General features: G+C 50.8%; 1 protein-coding gene across 2 annotated transcripts in view; it reads left to right on the top strand.

Moving 5' to 3' along the window:
* The window catches only part of Ankrd11 (ankyrin repeat domain 11), a 160180-nt gene that overhangs the window by 136427 nt on the left and 3438 nt on the right, over positions 1 to 20315 (top strand). Inside the window, exons 5-12 of one of the 2 annotated variants that reach the window (XM_021220744.2) lie at positions 6044 to 6140; positions 6588 to 6758; positions 6924 to 7127; positions 7985 to 8127; positions 9975 to 10122; positions 10547 to 17067; positions 19088 to 19186; positions 19256 to 19399. In XM_021220744.2, coding sequence (XP_021076403.1) covers positions 6044 to 6140; positions 6588 to 6758; positions 6924 to 7127; positions 7985 to 8127; positions 9975 to 10122; positions 10547 to 17067; positions 19088 to 19186; positions 19256 to 19399 — 7527 coding nt within the window. The remainder of the gene's footprint in view (positions 1 to 6043; positions 6141 to 6587; positions 6759 to 6923; positions 7128 to 7984; positions 8128 to 9974; positions 10123 to 10546; positions 17068 to 19087; positions 19187 to 19255; positions 19400 to 20315) is intronic. The other variant, XM_021220743.2, reaches the window with a different exon arrangement.

The following is a 20315-nucleotide window of genomic DNA, read 5'->3' as shown; positions in this document are numbered from 1 at the left end:
GGTGCCCTCATCTCAGACTGTAAGACCATCCCCACTCCCTCAGGGCCTCTTCCAGACCAGGTCTTTGGGATTGACCACATACGTGACCTGGTGAGGAAAGGCTCTTCCTCCCACTCTCGGTCTGGTCTCAGTGTAGAGTTCTAGCACCACAATTACTCTGTGGCCTGGTGGGATATCACAAACTTTTGATCCTGGAGCTTGGGAAGCAGGTAGAGTGGTCTCGCAGGCCACCTAGGGCTACTTTACAAAACACCTTCCTTATGGAATTACGTGATTTGCTTCAAATTTGGTCTCTTATGTCGAAAAATTTTCCACTAATTTAAAAATCTATAAATTACCCCAACCTACCTTTCTAAGGGTTCCACAGAATCCACCTGCCCCATTGCATATGAATAATCAAAACTGGCTGTTCCCAGTAGCACTGCTTCCTTGGAAGAAGAGAGAGAATTAAGACTTTTTTCCATTGCTGTGCCTTCGAGCAAGCCTCGTTCCCGGGGTTTGTCCAGCAGTTGATCGACTCGTGAGTCTTAGATACTCGCCAAAGTGCTCATCCCTCGGGGCTTCAGGGCTCGACCCCTCAGTTCTTCTGTGGAGAGGAAAGTGAGGGGATTCTCTTGCCATTGGCTGTGTGGAACTCGGCATGCTTGATGTGAGAGGCGTGTGTGTGTGTGTGTGTGTGTGTGTGTGTGTGTACACGCTAATGAAGCTTTTCTGTCCCTTTGCTCACTCGATGGTGTAACTGGGCTGCATACTGGCAGATGCTAGGCCAGGGCAAGTGAGAGAGCAGCGTGCATCTGTCTGCCAGTCACTGACTTCACAGGCTAGGGTGTGGAAGGGAAAGGGCGGGGAGAACCTGCCGATTGCCCGTGGCATCCTGAGACTAGCCTAATAAACCAGCTTGTGAACAACCAGAGCCAAATAAAAATGTTTCATGGACTTGGTGGTTGGTCTGGTATATTTCTCAGCCATTTGCCCTATCCATTTTTTTTTTTTCTTCACAAAGAAAGTAATTTCAGTTTCAAATAGTGTATTTTCCATAATTCAGAGGCAGTTGGTCTGGTGGGCAAACCAGAACAAAGTAATATTTCTACTTGATACGAAGGCTCATGACTATTATTTAGCATTTATAGCAATGAGACTTCAAAATAAGCCAATGTGAAAAGTAACTCTGCACAGCAAAGTTCCTTAAGGAAGACAAGAGGAGGAGTGACAAGTGAGTGCAGGGGCCAAGTAGTGTGCTCCCAGCGCCACACTGAGGGCCGTGAGCCCTTGCCTATACCACTTCTGCCTCATCTGTTAGGATCGGAGTTGTGAAATGCAAACCCCCTTAATATTGGGGGGGGGGGGCTTCTGCTCCCAGCTGCCAGTGTCTAGGCCTCAGCGCATGTCTGGACTTGTATTTCTGTATTTTTCCATCTTTAGCATGCATTGCATAGTGAGAGTAAGCGGCAGCTTGTGGACCTGTGCTGCCTGTCTGTTGTCTGGATCACATCACTTGTGTTCTTCTGGACTATGCAATAACAAGCAAGCCCGTGTCATGTGGTTCTGGGAGAGCAGTGTGCAGTGAGAACCAGTGTTCCCCTCAGTTAGAAATTGGGAAACAATCTGCAGAAGTCATAGAAGCCAAATCATTGTTTACTTGAGTCTGGCCCCACTGCCGTGCTACAGGTAACTCGTCCATTTCTCAAAAGGAGGAACAAGGACTAGAAGACGACCCCACTGTGGAGGTCAGGCATAGCTGAGAGGGCCTCACATCCCAGCACAGGCTTTCTTTACATGATTAATTATGGCTGCCCTAAAAATAAAAGAAAAAGATACCAATAAGTCGGGAGTGCAGTTTGCAATCACTGTTACTCAGTGAGGGCGCGCTGCGTGTTGGGCTGCTGAGAACGCTCTGTTGAACCCTCTACCTGCTATGCTAAAATTGGGACTTGGTTACTCTAGATTCCAAGACTTGGTCAGATATTTGATTGGGAAGGGTGGTGGGTTTGTTTTTGTTGTTTTAGGGTGTGTTATGGTACCTTGTTCCTGGTGGGAATGGTGGAAAACTGTCCCTGGAGAGTTTCATGAATTTACTGCTGTTTAAAAATATCACCATGAGCCGGGCGTGGTGGCGCACGCCTTTAATCCCAGCACTTGGGAGGCAGAGGCAGGCGGATTTCTGAGTTCAGCTACATAGAGAAACCCTGTCTCAGGAAAAAAAAAAAAAAAAAAAAGATATCACCATGAATCAAGGGCAGAGTCAAGACTATACTTGCTTCTGGATTCTGATGGCCCATAAGAGTCACAATTTCTGTACTCGTAAAAAGTGGTCTTGTTGAAAAATCCTAGAATTAGAAAAAGCCAAGAACAACCCCACACTGTGATGTGAACATAAGTGCATTGTCTCAGCAAGGTACCAGGCCCTAGAGTTAGGCCTCAGACACTGCGTAATGCCTGTCTTTAGGACCCATTTGTCATAAAGAAGGCGGTCTCTATTTAAAGACACCAGGATTTGCTGGTAGATTCTAAAAAAAATTCAGAAGGCTGAAACCTGTTCTTCCTCTAGTAGGGTTGGATATGTGCTTCCGTACACACTGGCAGGACCATAGGTTTCTGGCCCCCAAGAAGAGCAAAAGTAAGGCCATTATCCAGATTCCTGGATGCCAGAACTCCTCCGTCAGGATTACAGACTATGGGGGACAGAGCTGTTCCAAAAGTTTCTGCAAGGGATAGCCTTAGAACACCACTCTGATATGGACAGAGTGAAAACTAGTAAAATGAGCTAGGAGAAAGAATTGAGATCAAACATCTGAAAATGAAAATTATCAGTAAAATTAAAAATTCAGTGGCCAGAGCTGGAGAGATGACTCAGCAGTTAAGAGCACTGACTGCTCTTCCAGGAGTCCTGAGTTCAATTCCCAGCAACCACATGGTGGCTCACAACCATCTGTAATGAGATCTGATGCCCTCTTCTTGTGTGTCTGGAGACAGCTACAATGTATTTTTTTTTTTAAAAAAAAAAAAAAAAAAAGAAGAATCACTGTGAGAAAACACTAAACAAGTCCAAGGGCTTGAATTCAAGTCCCAGAGCCTATGTACAGATGCTGGGTGGCACGTGTATAATCCCAGAGCTGGAAAAGTAGAGACACATGGATATCTAGACCTCACTGGCTAGCCTAGCCTGCTTGGTAACATCTCAGGCCGGTGAGAGGCCCTGTTCCCCTGGCCCCAAAAGGTACCAAAGGTTGACCTTTGACATACTGATGCACGCCTGCACACACACTGACAGAACAATCAGTGAATTCATTGTAGCTGAAAACATCTCCTGAACTGAGACATGATTGAAATAGAAAATATGAAAGAGGAGAGAGAAGAGAGAAAGGGTAATAGATCTTGTTAGAGCTACAGTTAGAGGAGGTGGGCGCAGGAGAGGTGATGCGACAAGCCATAAGAGAGAGAAGAGTTAAGAATTGGTGTGAGCGTTTGCTGTAGTGTTCACTGAGGATGTATCAGGTGACATTATTGGAGAGCGAGCACTGGTAGGGTCATGGGCCTCTGGCACCCCAGCAGCCAGGAGCTGGGTTTGTTGCCCTTTCAATCAATGAATCTGTCCTTGCTGCCTCTCCTCCAGTGGATGCAGTCAGACCAGGCGCCAGTGCAGCTTTGGCCGCTCCTGCTAGCCACACCAGCAGTGCCAGGTGAAGGTCGGTGGGTGCAGAGTGCCATCACATGCCCTGTCTGCCACAGCCGAGGTGGTAGCAGGTCTGTGTGTCCATCCCTCTCCTGTTCTCTATGTTTTTCTGACCCTCTGCCCTTGGGCTGTACCCAAAGCAGAGACTAAACAGCACAGTTCTAAAGGGGGACTATTGGATCCAGTTGGACAGCTCCCCCTGCTGTGGGCTCCAGCATAGTTATGACCCTACCTGCCACTCATTAAGCTGTGTCATGGACTGAGTGTCACCTTGGAGCTCTCAGTGGTCTGCTTAGCGATGTAGCAGACAGTATGTAACTGTGACAGTGGAGGTAGAGCTGGGTCACCCTCTTTGCAGCATCTGGTGGCGCTTCAAGGGGTACAGGCCCATGTCAGGTAGCTCAGACGGTTTTGGACGCAGAACTTTCAGTGTCCTTTGGGGGCCTTCTTTGGTGGCCTTCTTTTACCCAGAAGCCTGATAAACTACCTCATTCTGGTAAGCACGCAGGTTTGCCAGACTTGGATACTTGAGGAGAAACACATTTCATAACACCCACTCCCATTTAGACAAGTCTGATAAAGTTTAAGCTGTTCTGTGGAAGGGGAGCAGAGCGGTGTTTTTGTGGTGTTGCATGTCCCTGAGCATGTTTAAGAGGAGGTAACGTCCTCCCTGGTTGAGCCCGAGCCAGTAGTCAGTGCCGGCAGCTGCTGCTCTGTAGGATGAGCAAGCGGGTCCTGTGTGCTGCTCAAGGTAGTGTCTCAGCCTTAAGCCTCTGAATGACCCACTAGCGTGCACGTGCTTCTGACCGCCCATCTGCTACCTTTTTGCTAGGCTCCCTTGCTATCTTTAAAATAACAAGTGTGTGGCCTGGCATGGTAGCAAATTCCTTTCATCTCAGGAGGCAGAGGCAGGCCCATTTCTTTAGTTCAAAGTTAGCCTGGCCTACATAGTGAATTCAAGGTCAGTCAGGGCTGCATGGTAAGACGCTATCTCAAAAACCAAGCATGTCGGTATGTCATGCGTGTGTATAATGCTGGCCCTTGGCGCGGTGGGCAGGGGCAGGATGGGGCGTTATAGCCTGGGCTATATGAAACCCTGTTTTGTTTTTTTTAATATGGAAAGAGGAAAGCCGCTTTGCAGACCGACTTTCTCTTCTTCTTCTTTAAAGATTTATTTATTTATTATATGTAAGTACACTGTAGCTGTCCTCAGACACTCCAGAAGAGGGCATCAGATCTTGTTACGGATGGTTATGAGCCACCATGCGGTTGCTGGGATTTGAACTCCGGACCTTCGGAAGAGCAGTCGGGTGCTCTTACCCACTGAGCCATCTCACCAGCCCCCTGAAACCCTGTTTTAAACAAACAAAACAAAAATGCCACCTCTAACTTAGCTGGCAGAGTTGGAGACACAATATAATGCCAGACTTTAAAAAATAAAAAGTGTGCTTTATGATGTGAAGACACATTGACCTGTACTTTACCAACCATACACTGCACAGAAGCAGAGCTGAGCGCTTGGCTGTCTCTTGGAATTGTTAGTAATAAGTAGCAAATGTAATTGGCAGGTGTAATTGGAGTGTGTCCTACTGTGCGCAGTCTTTCTGAGACTCTGTTCTCGTGCATTTTTTTTTTTTAAATTTGTATATCATGGCTTATTTAAAACTAGCTGTTGTGGCCTAAAGTGTTTTGGGGACTTTTACCAGGAGTTGTTAAACAGGTGCATGTCACTGCCTACTGGCTTATAGCATTAAAAATCTTCTAAGTCACCAAGCCATGAATTTAGTTTTTAAGAAGGCAGTCTTGACATACTTGTAAAGAGCTAACCATTTGGCAGAACACTTGCTAGTAAGGTGTTGGAGGTTTGGGGCCTGAAGAAACTTAACTGGAAGAGAGGGAAAAGAACTGTCAGAGCTGAGGAAGTCTCCAGTGCCACACATCGTGTGGTCACCTAGGCTGCTTTCTTAGAGTTGTCCCCTGCTCTAGAGGCAGGCAGAGGCTGCTTTGAGAAGCCAGTTCGTTCCTGCAGAGGGTTTCCTACAGGTACCCTCCACAGGCTGTGTAGCTCATGCCCTGTGGCCTGGGGAACCTTGAATCCCTCTTAGCCCTGCTCAGGGGCTGACTCCAGAGCTCTACCCACAGCACAGGTGCAGCGAGGCAGGATTCAAAGTGAGAGCCTTTGTGTTCCCAGGTCATGGACTCTGGGGGCGTCTTTCTCCATATCCCACCTCTTAAGGGCCTTCAGTAGAGGTTGGCAGGCCATTTTGTCAGTGGTCAGAGGCGCCTAGGGCCTGCCTGTTAGGAGCGGTTAAGATGGAACAGCTGAGCTGTTACATCGTTCTTGTTAGTGCTCTGTGTTGATGCCTTTAGATGCCTCCAGCTCAGTCCATGTTGTGGTACTGCAAGGCTGGTACGGTCCTCGAAGCACCATGGCATGAAATGGAGGTTCCTAGAAGCAAGAAGAAAGGTACAGTACTGACAAGTTGGCCTTGATTTATTCTCATATATTAAACTGTCTGCCATTTTCTATGTGCACTGTTTGTTTGGAGGAGGGCTGGGAAGGCGTGGAACTGCAGACACGACTAATGATAGCGACCTGTGCCATGCAGGCCAGGCTGGTGATGGTGAGCCATCCTACTGCCTGTGTGTGGCGCCTGTAGAAGCAAGTGGTTGATGGAGACGGAGGCTTATCTGATGGGCTGACAGCAGGGTATTACACTGTGCCTCTCACAGTACTGCTCACAGAGTGCGGTGCTGCCAGTGCGCGCAGCACGGTTACTTCCCCTCATAGGCCTTCCTTGTTGCTCTGTAAGCGTTGGGTGGAATGAAGGGACTCTGCAACATTAGTTAAAATTCCGGCTTTGAGGATTGGGCATGAAGTCTCCCCTCCCTTTCTCCCTCACCTGCCACACAGAGAAGCAGGGTCCTGAGCGGAAGAGGATCAAGAAGGAGCCTGTTGCCCGGAAGTCCGGGCTATTGTTCGGCATGGGGCTGTCTGGGATCCGAGCCGGATACCCTCTCTCTGAGCGCCAGCAGGTGGCTCTGCTCATGCAGATGACTGCTGAGGAGTCTGCAAATAGTCCCGGTGAGCATGGCACCTTGCGGTTCCCTGGATGGGGAGGGAGTGGCTATGCTTGGCAGTGGTCCTGCCTGGATCCCCTTTCCATAATGAAAGTGGCTGGGTCTTGAGGTTCCCATGAAACAAAGCTGCCTTCTGTAATGCCCTGCCTGTTTCTTCCTTGGCTTGCAGTGGACACAACACCAAAGCACCCTTCCCAGTCTACAGTGTGTCAGAAGGGGACCCCCAACTCTGCCTCAAAAACCAAAGATAAGGTGAACAAGAGAAATGAACGCGGAGAGACCCGCCTGCACCGAGCAGCTATCCGAGGTGATGCCCGGCGCATCAAGGAACTCATCAGTGAGGGCGCGGACGTGAATGTCAAAGACTTTGCAGGTAGGTCTGTGCTGAGCCTGTGCGAGGGTGGGCCCCAGAAGATAGAAGGAGTGTTTGCCGAGTAGGCTTGTTTCTGTACTGACTGACAGCCACACACTACGATTTGCCGCTTAGTGTCTCTGGAAAAGTATTTCAGGATCTTTTTCTTTGTGGGAGGGGGGTATGTTTTAACTGTTTCCTTCCATGTGTCTACCACAAGGTCAGCAGGCCTTGGGCTAGTGATCTAAGCGTCCAGCAGAGGCTACCTCTGCTGCAGACTAAGCTGCTTCCTACACAGGCTGGACCAGGGATAAGTGGAGCCGCCTCCCTAGATGTGATATAGTGCAAGGCTTTTAAAATTGGGTGGTTTTCGTGATCAGAGCACTTGGCTCCCCCACCATGATGCAGCACAGCCATGTGTTCACAGTGCAGTGACTCCTGCAGGCAGAGACTGGGGATGTGACCAGAATGCATCATACACATGGATGAAATTCTGTCTCAGAGAAAGGAGGATGAGGAGGATTCAGTCAAACTCAACTTTGTGCTGAACTGCCCTGCTGCCTAGTTCATGATGGTTTGATTTTGCTGATATAGCACATTATTTTACAACAGTTTTCATTTTCTGACTGTTTCTGCCCATGTATAATTATTTCAACAAGTTTTAAATCTGCAAAGTTAGCAGGCTCATTATGTAAAGCACCACAATTGTTTTAAAGCGATGATGATGTTTTAAAGGGTGAACCGTAATTGCCCAGCTGGCCACTCCTTAGGGAGGGGCACCACACATGTCCTCTGTCCTTCACCACAGTTTAGGCAGGGGTGGCAGGGGTGATGCTTTCAGGGATTCCATAACAAATACCCCAAGTTTCTGTCTGCAGGCTGGACTGCACTGCACGAGGCGTGTAACCGGGGCTATTACGACATCGCCAAGCAGCTGTTAGCCGCTGGTGCAGAGGTGAACACTAAGGGCCTGGATGACGACACACCTTTGCACGATGCCGCCAACAACGGGCACTACAAGGTTGGCATCTCCCTGCAGCCCTCCAGTGGCTGCTCTCTCCTTAACTTCTGGACTATTCTACAGCTTCATGTTTCTCTGTCCTAGCTAGTTTTCACATTTTCTGATACTGGGAAGTGAGTTTTGTGTTGTCATCGTTGCTGTCCCCTGTTGCCCCTCACCCCACCCAATGCCCTTTTCCAGCCTTAAGACCTATCTTTTGCTTCTGCCCTAGGCCAGTACCCAGGTAGCCTGGGTTTTGATGACTGGCAAACCGAACTATAGTGAATGTGCAGCTGGCTCTACTGACTGGAGGAGTTGCTACTGGGCCTACCCAGAAGGTCAATTCAGAGTCTAGATAGAGTCAGCAGAGTCAAGATTAGATTATTGTGGTAGGTAGGTCAAAACTTCCTCTCTTAGGGAAAGGGCTTCCACAGCAGGAAGGAAACCCCTAAGATATGTCAGACATAGCTCTTCTTGCAAGAGAATGGGTTGCAGAAGTGGATTCATTCCCAGACTCCTTTAAGGGGGTTTTAGCTACAAACAGAACAGTACGCTTGGTAAGAATGGGAACATCTGCCCAAGTTAATAGTACAGCAAGCAGACTACAGCTCTCACGAACCCAGTGGTACACAGCACACACACACACATACATACATTTATTAATATTGAGATAATGACTTGACAGTTCATTTGCTTGCTGGTTTTTAAGAGCCCTTTTAGAAATTATGCAATGTCTGAGACTTGTAAAAGAATACCATGGAAGGTGGGTAGTTTGCCTATGATAAAACTGGGAGGGAAGAGCCACTATCTAAATCTTCATACATCCATGAGTTTTCACAGTTTTCTTTAATTATGTAAAATGTCAAAACTATAGGAACACAGTAGGCTGAGCAAAAAGAACAGTGGCTTCTCAGGAGAGAATATATGGTGTAGTCCTAAAGGCAACTTTGGAAAGTCTCTCTTCTGGATGGAAGAAGTAGATAGATTAAGGAGACAGAAAGATAGTAGGCTGGGTAGAAACATGGCCTGTATTGCTGGCCTTAGGAGAAAGTCACAGAAGCTACTGACCGCTGACGACAGACAGCAGGAATAGGTCTTTGGTCCTAGCACTGCAGGAACCAAATTCTGACAAGAGCGCACACACTGAAGGAAGGAGCCAGCTTTATCTGCGCCGTGATGTGAGCCAAGCCAGCGAGACTGATTCCCTCGGCTCTGAGGCAGGCTGTGGTGATTTCTCACGGCAGCATAGAGTCACATGTGCTAAACTCTTCATGGTGCTGATACCTTGAACTGGAAACAGTTTATGAGTGACAAGAGTGTGTGTTAAAGCTTGAGCTGAAGCTGAGGGTAGATTGAAACTGGATGTTTGCACTGGAGTAGAGTGAGTTACTGTTTCAGGCATATGCTGATAAATGACTGAATAGAGCTGTTGAAATGTCACCTTGAATGTTTCTGTCACCCATGTAACTACCTTTATGCATGTAAAATCAAGCAAGGAAGGAGTTATCTTATTTTCTAATGTAAATGAAAATAAATAAACCAGCTTACAGAAATGTGGTCTTTGTTTTCTCTATTTCCCACCCCCCAGCCCCCCATGTGCACACCTTTGGGGTCTGTACTGCTGCCCAGCTCTCTCTTGGGAAGGGTTGCTCGTGAGAAGATTGGGGAAGAGCAGGAGAGAACTGGACATGACCTGCTTGTTAAGGGGACCCACCCTGTGCCGTCCCTCACAAAGGCAGAGCCCTGCTAGACACTTAAGGCTCTGCACATAGCCCCCGCAACAGGGGTTAGACTGGGCCTCCTACAGGCACAGCAGGGTAACGCGATTTCTCAAACAGTCTGTTAATATCAGCATTAATGTTTTGTAGGTGGTGAAGTTGTTGTTACGGTATGGCGGAAATCCTCAACAAAGCAACAGAAAAGGCGAGACACCGTTGAAAGTAGCCAATTCCCCAACGATGGTGAACCTCCTGTTAGGCAAAGGCACATACACTTCCAGTGAGGAGAGCTCTACTGGTAAGCCAGTCCAGCAGATCGCAATGGGTGGGCGGGGCTCTGTGCTGCCTGGTGAGGGAGCACCGTGCAGTGTCTACATATGGTATTCCCCTGCAGATTGCAGCACAGGGTCTACAAGCCTCCTCAGGTGGCTGGCTGGCGCCTTCAGGAACTTCCAGATACAGGAGTTCTGCCAGGGTACCTCACTGCCAAGATGCCTGTACTCTGTCTGCTGAGATCCCAGCCTTGTGGGTTCCTTCTGCCTGTGGTTGGCCTCAGATGTGACTCAGTCAAGTGCTTCTTCAGAAGCAGAGCCGTCCAGCTTCCCCTCCTGGGCACCCATGCCTGGGGGAGGCCTGCTCCCACCACAGGTGCAGAGCATCTTTAACTGACGGTAGGAGAATGATGCTGTTCCGCCTGACATCTCCCTTCCTGTTCCCAACAGAGAGCTCTGAAGAAGAGGACGCCCCATCATTTGCACCTTCCAGCTCCGTCGATGGCAATAACACAGACTCTGAGTTTGAGAAAGGCCTCAAGCTTAAGGCTAAGAACCCAGAGCCCCAAAAGACTGTGACCCCCGTCAAGGATGAGTATGAGTTTGATGAGGACGACGAGCAGGACAGGGTCCCCCCGGTGGATGACAAGCACCTGCTGAAGAAAGACTATAGGAAGGAAGCTAAGGCCAACAGCTTCATTTCAATTCCCAAGATGGAAGTGAAGAGCTACTCAAAAAACAACACGCTTGCACCAAAGAAGGCAGCCCATCGCATCCTGTCAGACACATCCGATGAGGAGGACGTGAGTGTTTCCATAGGGGCTGGAGAGAAACTGAGGCTGTCAGCACACACAATGCTGCCTAGTAGTAAGGCACGAGAGTCTTCTAGTTCTAGGCAGCAAAAAGAAAAAAATAAACTGAAAAAGAAGCGAAAGAAAGAAACGAAGGGGAAAGAAGTTCGGTTTGGAAAGAGGAGTGACAAGTTCTGTTCCTCTGGGTCAGAAAGTGAGTCCTCCGAGAGTGAGGAGGAGGACGGCGACTCTGTGGGGAGCTCAGGCTGCCTCAAGGGGTCCCCGCTGGTGCTGAAGGACCCTTCCCTGTTCAGCTCACTGTCTGCCTCCTCCACCTCATCTCATGGTAGCGCTGTGGCCCAGAAGCACAGCTCCAGCCACACCGACCAGCACACGAAACACTGGCGTACTGACAATTGGAAAGCCATTTCTTCTCCAGCCTGGTCTGAGGTGAGTTCTTTGTCGGACTCCTCAAGGACGGGACTGACCAGTGAGTCTGACTGCTCCTCCGAGGGCTCTAGTGTGGAATCTCTGAAGCCTACGAGGAGGAAGCAGGAACACCGAAAAAGGGGTGTCCTGCAGAGCATGCCATCAGAGAAGAGAAGCTCCCTCCACTCCTGTACAGATGGAGCTGTCCCCAAGCTGGACAAGGAAGGGAAGGTAGTCAAGAAACACAAAACGAAACACAGACACAAACCCAAGGAGAAGGGACAGTGCTCCGTCAGCCAGGAACTTAAACTGAAAAGCTTTACCTACGAATATGAGGACTCCAAGCAAAAGTCAGATAAGGCCATCCTTTTAGAGAATGACATCTCCACTGAGAATAAGTTGAAGGTATTGAAACACGACAGAGAGCATTTTAAGAAAGAAGATAAACTTGGTAAGATGAAGCCAGAGGATAAGGAGTGGCTCTTTAAGGACGAGAAGGCGCTTAAGAGAATCAAGGATGCGAACAAAGACATGAGCAGAGCCTTCCGGGAAGACAAAGACCGTGCCAGCAGGGCCGAGAGGGACAGGGCCATGAAGGACAAGTCTCCAAAGGAAGAAAAGCTCAGACTGTACAAAGAGGAAAGGAAGAAAAAGTCCAAAGACCGACCTTCCAAACTCGAAAAGAAGAATGACATGAAAGAGGACAAGAGCTCCAAGGAGAGAGAAAAGGCCTTCAAGGAGGACAAAGAGAAGCTCAGAAAGGAAAAGCTGTACAGGGAGGACACTGCTTTTGACGACTACTGTAACAAAAGTCAGTTTCTGGACCACGAGGACACCAAGTTCAGCCTCTCTGATGACCAACAAGAGAGGTGGTTTTCTGACCTGTCTGATTCTTCGTTTGATTTCAAAGGAGAGGACAGCTGGGACTCAGTGACAGACTATAGAGACAGCAAGAGTGACTCGGTGGCCAAACTTATCCTGGAAACCGTCAAAGAAGACAGTAAGGAAAAGAAGCGCGACAGCAAAACCCGGGAAAAGCGGGATTTCAGAGACTCTTTCTTCCGAAAGAGAGACAGGGACTGTCTAGACAAGAATTCTGAGAAAAGGAGAGACCAAACAGAAAAGCATAAGAGTGTCCCCAGCTATCTCTCCGAGAAAGACAAGAAAAGGCGAGAGTCTGCAGAAGGGGGCCGGGAGCGGAGGGATGGGCGGATTCGGTCTGAAGAAGTACACAGGGAGGACCTAAAGGAGTGTGGGTGTGAGAGCACCTTCAAGGACAAGTCAGACTGTGACTTCAAGAACCTGGAGCCCTGGGAACGGCCCCATGCAGCACGGGAAAAGGAGAAAAAGGATCCCCTAGAAAAGGAAAGGAAGGAAAAGGGCAGGGCGGAGAAGTACAAAGATAAATCCAGTGAGAGAGAGAGAAGTGAGAAGTCTATCCTCGAGAAGTGTCAGAAAGACAAAGAATTTGAAAAATGCTTTAAAGAGAAGAAAGATGGCAAGGAAAAGCATAAAGACATACACAGCAAAGACAGAAAAGCATCCTTTGACCAACTTAGAGAGAAGAGAGAGAAGGCGTTCTCTAGCATAATCTCAGAAGACTTCTCGGAGAGAAAGGACGACAGGAAGGGGAAGGAGAAGAGCTGGTACATCGCAGACATATTCACAGATGAGAGCGAGGACGAGAAGGATGAGGGCGTGGCCAGCAGCTTCAAGGCCGGAGAGGCCAGCGACACTCAGCGAGTGGACAGCCTCCCAGAGAAGGAAGATGGACGAGAATACCCCTCAGACAGGCACCGGAAGTCCTCTTCTGACAGGCAGCACACAGAAAAGCCAAGAGACAAAGAGCCCAAGGAAAAGAAGAAGGACAGAGGAGCTTCGGAAGGAGGAAAGGACAAGAAGGAAAAAATGGAAAAGATCTTTGAGAAGCACAAAGAAAAGAAAGATAAAGAGTGTGCAGAGAAATACAAGGACAGAAAAGACCGAGCCTCTGTTGACTCTGTCCAAGAAAAGAAAAATAAACAGAAGCTCCCTGAAAAGGTAGAAAAGAAGCACTTTGTTGAAGACAAGGCAAAGAGTAAACACAAGGAGAAGCCAGAGAAGGAGCACTCCCGGGAGAGGGAGAGGAAGCCTTCCCGAGGCCCTGATGTGGAGAAGAGCCTGCTGGAGAAGCTGGAGGAAGAGGCTCTGCATGACTACCGGGAGGACTCCAACGACAAGATCAGTGAGGTCTCCTCGGACAGCTTTGCTGACCATGGCCAGGAGCCCAGCCTGAGCACGCTCCTGGAAGTCTCCTTCTCTGAGCCCCCAGCAGAGGACAAGGCCAGGGAGAGTACCTGCCTCTCAGAGAAACTGAGGGAGAAGGAGAGGCACCGGCATTCCTCTTCGTCCTCTAAGAAAAGCCACGAGCGTGAGAGAGCCAAGAAGGAAAAGGCAGAAAAGAAGGAAAAGAGCGAAGACTACAAGGACAGCGTCAGCAGCATCAGGAAGGACAGTAGCCAGTCCGAGAGAGACTTCCTGGGTGCAGAGACATACGGGGCTTCTTACACCACCAAAGCTGATGTGGAAGAGGAGCTAGATAAGGCCATTGAGTTGTTCTCCTCAGAAAAGAAAGACAGAAATGATTCTGAAAGAGAACCTGCCAAGAAAATAGAGAAGGAATTAAAGCCGTACGGGTCAAGTGCCATCAGCATCTTAAAGGAGAAGAAGAAGAGAGAGAAGCACAGGGAGAAATGGAGGGAGGAAAAGGAGAAGCACAGGGACAAGCATGTGGATGGGTTCCTACGGCATCACAAGGAGGAGCCGAAGCCTGCAGCCAAGGACAAGGACAACCCTCCCAGCTCCTTCAAGGAGAAGTCCAGGGATGAAAGCCTGAAACCCAGTGAGACCAAGCTGAAGGAGAAGTTCAAGGAGAACACAGAGCGGGAGAAGGGCGACTCCGTAAAGATGAGCAACGGGAACGACAAACTTCTGCCATCCAGAGACTCCAGCAAGAAAGACAGCAGACCCCGGGAGAAGCTCCTCGGAGACGGTGACCTCATGATGACAAGTTTTGAGAGGATGCTGTCCCAGAAAGATCTTGAGATTGAGGAGCGGCACAAGCGACACAAGGAGCGCATGAAGCAGATCGAGAAGATGCGGCATAGGTCTGGAGACCCCAAGCTCAAAGAGAAGAAGCCGGATGACGGGCGCAAGAAGAGCCTAGACTTTCCTTCCAAGAAGGCTCTGGGGCTGGACAAAAAGGTCAAGGAGCCAGCTCCCACGCTGCCCACTGCTGAAAGCAAGCCACACTCGGGCCAAGGTACAGAGTCCAAAGACTGGCTGTCTGGACAGCCCTTGAAGGAGGTTCTCCCTGCTTCACCCCGTACTGAGCAGGGCCGACCCACTGGGGTGCCCACGCCCACCTCAGTAGTGTCATGCCCCAGCTATGAAGAGGTGATGCACACACCCAGAACCCCGTCCTGCAGTGCTGACGATTACCCCGACCTGGTGTTCGACTGCACAGACTCCCAGCACTCGATGCCCGTCTCCACCGCGTCCACCAGCGCCTGCTCGCCACCCTTTTTTGACAGGTTTTCTGTGGCTTCCAGTGTGGTTTCAGAAAACGCAGCAGGCCAGACACCGACCAGGCCTATCTCCACAAACCTTTATCGCTCGATATCTGTGGATATCAGAAGGACACCCGAGGAGGAGTTCAGTGCCGGGGACAAGCTGTTCAGGCAGCAGAGTGTCCCTGCACCCTCTAGTTTTGATTCCCCAGTACAGCACTTGCTGGAAGAGAAAGCTCCTCTGCCACCGGTTCCTGCAGAAAAGTTTGCCTGCCTGTCCCCTGGGTACTACTCCCCAGACTATGGTATCCCCTCGCCCAAGGTAGACACGCTACACTGTCCACCAACAGCTGTGGTCAGTGCCACACCACCCTCAGACAGCGTCTTCTCCAACCTACCACCAAAGTCTTCCCCTTCCCCTGGAGCTGAACTGTTGACTCCAGCCATTGAAGGGGCCCTGCCCCCAGATCTAGGCCTACCTCTGGATGCCACAGAGGACCAGCAGGCCACAGCTGCCATCCTTCCCCCGGAGCCCAGCTATCTGGAGCCTCTGGATGAGGGCCCCTTCAACACAGTCATTACGGAGGAACCTGTTGAGTGGACACACACTGCTGCTGAGCAGGGCCTTTCTTCCTCCCTTATTGCTAGTGCCTCTGAAAACCCTGTCAGCTGGCCTGTTGGCTCTGAGCTTATGCTAAAGTCTCCACAGAGGTTTGCAGACTCCCCAAAACATTTCTGCCCTGGAGAACCCCTCCATTCCACTACCCCAGGACCCTACAGTGCTGCAGAGCCCACCTACCCTGTCTCTCCGGGATCTTACCCTTTGCCGGCCCCTGAGCCAGCCCTAGAAGAAGTCAGAGACGGTGGGACAGGAGCAGTCCCAGTGACCATCTCTGCTGCAGAAGGGGCTGCTCCTTACGCCGCCCCTGCTCGGCTGGAGTCGTTCTTCAGCAACTGCAAGTCACACCCAGATGCACCCCTGGACACAGCCCCTGAACCTGCGGGTGTCACTGCTGTGGCTCAGGTAGAGGCTCTGGGACCCCTGGAGAGCAGCTTCCTAGACAGCAATCATAGCATATCTACCCTCAGCCAGGTGGAACCAGTATCATGGCATGAAGCCTTTACCAGCCCTGAGGATGACCTCGACCTGGGGCCCTTCTCACTGCCAGAGCTTCCCCTCCAGGCCAAAGATGCTTCAGATGTTGAGGCAGAAGCTGCAGAGGCCAGTCCTGTTCCTCAGGGGGAGAGCCCTCCAGGCCCCACGGGGGTTCTCGGCGGAGGGGATGTCCCTGCCCCAGCAGCTGAGGAACCACCAGCCCCACCTCCTCAGGAAGCATCACCTCGGCGTCTGACAGCGTCATCCACAGAGCCTGAAACCTCAGAGGAGCCAAAGCTGGATGTAGTTCTAGAAGCTACAGTGGAAGCAGAGGTCCTGGCAGATGACAGTGCCCCTGAAGCCTCAATCTCCAATTTGGTGCCAGCACCCAGTCCCCCTCAACAGCAGCCTCCGGGTGGTGGCGATGAAGAAGCAGACACTGAAGATCCTTCTGCCACTCCCTGCTGTGCACCTGATGGACCCACCACAGATGGCTTGGCACAGGCACACAACAGTGCAGAGGCCTCCTGTGTTGTGGCTGCGGCCGAGGGGCCCCCAGGCAACGTTCAACCAGAAGCTACAGACCCAGAGCCCAAGCCTGCATCTGATGTCCCTAAGGCCCCCAAGGTGGAGGAAGTTCCTCAGCGTATGACCAGGAACCGTGCCCAGATGCTGGCAAGCCAGAGCAAGCAGGGCATGCCCGCAGCAGAGAAGGACCCGGTGCCCGCCCCAGCCTCTAGAGCCAAGGGCCGTGCCTCTGAGGAGGAAGATGCCCAGGCCCAACATCCCCGCAAGCGGCGCTTCCAACGGTCTAGTCAGCAGCTGCAGCAGCAGCTGCACACATCCACCCAGCAGACTCGGGAGGTTATCCAGCAGACGCTGGCAGCCATTGTGGATGCCATAAAACTGGATGCCATTGAGCCCTACCACAGTGATAGGTCCAATCCCTACTTTGAGTACCTTCAAATCAGGAAGAAGATCGAAGAGAAACGAAAAATCCTCTGCTGCATCACTCCGCAGGCCCCCCAGTGCTATGCGGAATACGTCACCTACACGGGGTCCTACCTCCTGGATGGCAAGCCCCTCAGCAAGCTGCACATCCCTGTGGTGAGTGCCATGGGGTCTGTCTCCACAAGCACCAGGCAGCAGGGCAGTAATGAGCAGAGATCGTGGTCAGGAGAGGCAGTGGCATTCTCGTCCTGTTTGAGGGTCAGTTCCTCTAGCCCTTCGCTAGACTCGCCCACTTCCAACTCCAGTGGTCCCTGTCCTTTTCCTGTCCTCAGCTGCCTTGTTTCCCTCCCCGTTCCCACCATCACCTCTCTGCCATTCTGAAGCCTCCACTCCTATATGGGCGACATCAGTGGCCGCTATTCTGCCTGACAAGGCGCTGTCCTTAACCCCTTCAGCAGGGTCGTCTCGTACATAGCACATCCCGCTTGACCATACAAACGCTTGACCATACAAACGACTTCCTCTGACCTTCTCCTCGGATGTCAGAACTGGCCTTTTCTGCCACATAGTGCTGTCCTATTTCAGGAATCCCTTTTTACCTCACTGCAAGCAGCTTCCTTTTCTACACAGCTGGCGCCAGCTCCCTTGTTTGTTCCTATGCTGCTGTGTAAGGGTTTGTCTAAGATAGCCCCAAGGGAACTGTCATGCTGACCTCTGCATGACAGAGAACACACATGTGGGTAAAGGAGGGTGGGGCTCATTTTTGGTTCACCTTGGAACATATCGGTACAGCTAGCTTGATCCCAGAACCCCTCCTACCTGGAATTCTGACATCCAGGGCCAGACCCATGCTTTGTTGCATACCCTATTACATTCCAAAAAACCCTAAGTAATAACAGACTTCTGTCAGTGCTCTATGTGCCTCCCCACTAGTCTCTTAGCATCAACACACCCTTGAGTGAAGCAGGCAAGACTCGGGGCTAGCTTCACTAGGTCAGCAGCCACAGGAGCGCGCAGTCTCCTCCCACAGCAACGTACTCTGTTCATGGACTAAGTACTCCTCCCTGTGATAAGTCAGTGTCCTGCCTGGTCTGCCTTGAAGATGCCTTGTCTCCTTGCCCCACTAGGGACTTGTCTTGGAGGACAGGCTTATTGAGACATGTGGCAGGTGAGGCCTGCGGACACCCCTGCCCCAGTCAGTAGGTTTGGTGTCAAGTGCCTTCGCCTGCCGAGCCATCTGCTGGTCCAAGCACTGAGTCTAGATGATCTGTTAGGGCTGCGCCTCGGAGCCTTCCCAAGACTACTCCTAAGGCAGGATAAGCCTTGCCTGGCACGTTAGGGTGAGAGAGAGTTCTACCATGTGAGCCACTGGGCGTGAGGCCGCTATCCAGGTCTTCCTGCTGAGCCTTGGCGAAAGCCTGTGAGATGTACTCCAAGCTCACGTGGATCCTGCCTCCAAAGTCACTCTGTAGCACTGCCTGCTGCTCGGGCTTTCCTGATGCATCTCCAACACCTCTAAGGATGGAGTTTCCTATATGGTGCAGAAAGGTCCTGTCTGTGTGCGTTGTCACTTCTCTTTGAGCTTCCTTTTCCTGCCTCAACCCTGGCCTGCCGCCACCACTGCGTGCTCCTCCTCTGAGGATAGTGATAAGAGACAACAAAAATTGTTTACACAATTCAACCTACCTCTCTGTGTCTGCCTTGGAAGTCCACCTCCATATGAACCTGACTTCCACTAGGCACCACATACATGTCCTCTCCTCTGCCTCATTGTCTATGGTGGATTTACTCGCCCTGGGAGACACTGCCTCAGGGCCATAGGGATATGATGGGTAGGTTCCCCTCATTGCTTTAATGTGATTGGTTGTCTAGCTCTCCCCACACCACCCGCACCCTCACCCCAAGACATCCAGTCTTGGTTTGGGATTCTATATGCACACCTCGACTGAACGCCCACGTTCAGAGTTTCCACGTTCCCACAGTGCTCCTTTGGCGTAGGCGGTGCCCCTGACCCCGGATGCCTGCACTTATTGTAGGGTCGCGTGCAGCTCTCCTCTGGTGCTTCCAGGCAACCGCAGACTGACACAAGTGCCTGTGGGGTTCTAGGCTTGAACGTGTTCACAGTTTTTAATATGTTTATTGTGGCTTAGCCCTCTATCTCCCCTTATACTTGCAGATTGCACCCCCTCCCTCTCTAGCGGAGCCCCTGAAGGAGCTGTTCAAGCAGCAAGAGGCTGTGCGGGGTAAGCTGCGTCTGCAGCACAGCATCGAGAGGGTAAGTGGAGCCTCGGGCAGGGGCCTGCCCACAAGGACCGTAAGCTTACCTGTTCCTCCCCTTCCTCAGGAGAAGCTGATTGTGTCCTGTGAACAAGAGATTCTTCGGGTTCATTGCCGGGCAGCCAGGACCATTGCCAATCAGGCAGTGCCATTCAGTGCTTGCACAATGCTCTTGGACTCTGAGGTCTACAACATGCCTCTGGAAAGCCAGGTCAGTGACACCACCGTGCTGGGTGCCAGCTTTCACATCTGTTCCCATGTCCCCAAGCTCTGCCCTCCCTGCTCATGGCTGCTGTGGGGACCTAGCCCCACTCTGCCTCAGAAGACACAGTAATGTCATGAACAAAGCCATCAAGCCTTACAGAGTCTCTTAGACAACTGTGCATGCAAGTCGGATGGATAGCATCCTCCCCCATCTCCCAGGCTACGGGGCTGCTATGTTAGTGACCATGATGGGTCAATAATTGAAGCAAGAAGACATTAGGGCCGCAGGACAGGTGTTCCTGTGAGGGAGGCTGCAGAGGCTCTTAGCTTCATTCTGTTGGGAAGTTGGTTTTATGTAGGGCAGTTGGAGCCACATGCCAGAGCAGCATTCCAGTGCCTGAACTGCATTCCTGCCCCAGCCTGTCACTGAGCACAGTCCCACCATCTCCCTAACTGACTCTGCCAGGATGTCACACACAGGCCATCACCATCACGTTCTTTTCTTTTTCTTTTTCTTTTTTTTTTTTTTTGGGTTTGGGTTTGGGTTTTGTTTTTTTCGAGACAGGGTTTCTCTGTGTAGCTCTGGCTGTCCTGGAACTCACTCTGTAGACCAGGCTGGCCTTGAACTCAGAAATCCACCTGCCGTTGTCTCCCGAGTGCTGGGATTAAAGGCCTGCGCCACCACGCCCGGCATGGCCATCACGTTCTTACCCTCTCCCCGTCCTCTGCAGGGATCCCATCGCACTTAGACTTAGACCTATTCCTGGGCTGTGTCCCTGTTGAGCTTGAAGCTGTTTGTCCATCCTGGCTGTGAGACATGGGAGCTCTGTAGGCCCCTCGCCTTGTACAGCATAATTGAGTAAACTTGGATTAAAATCTTTTTTTCAGTCCATTAACATTCTTTTTTTGTTTGGTTTGGTTTG

This window comes from Mus pahari, chromosome 20 (genome assembly GCF_900095145.1).
Source record: "Mus pahari chromosome 20, PAHARI_EIJ_v1.1, whole genome shotgun sequence".
Taxonomy (NCBI): Eukaryota; Metazoa; Chordata; class Mammalia; order Rodentia; family Muridae; genus Mus; species Mus pahari.
The sequence above is the reverse complement of the archived record's forward strand: the minus strand, read 5'-3'. Positions and strand labels throughout refer to the sequence as shown.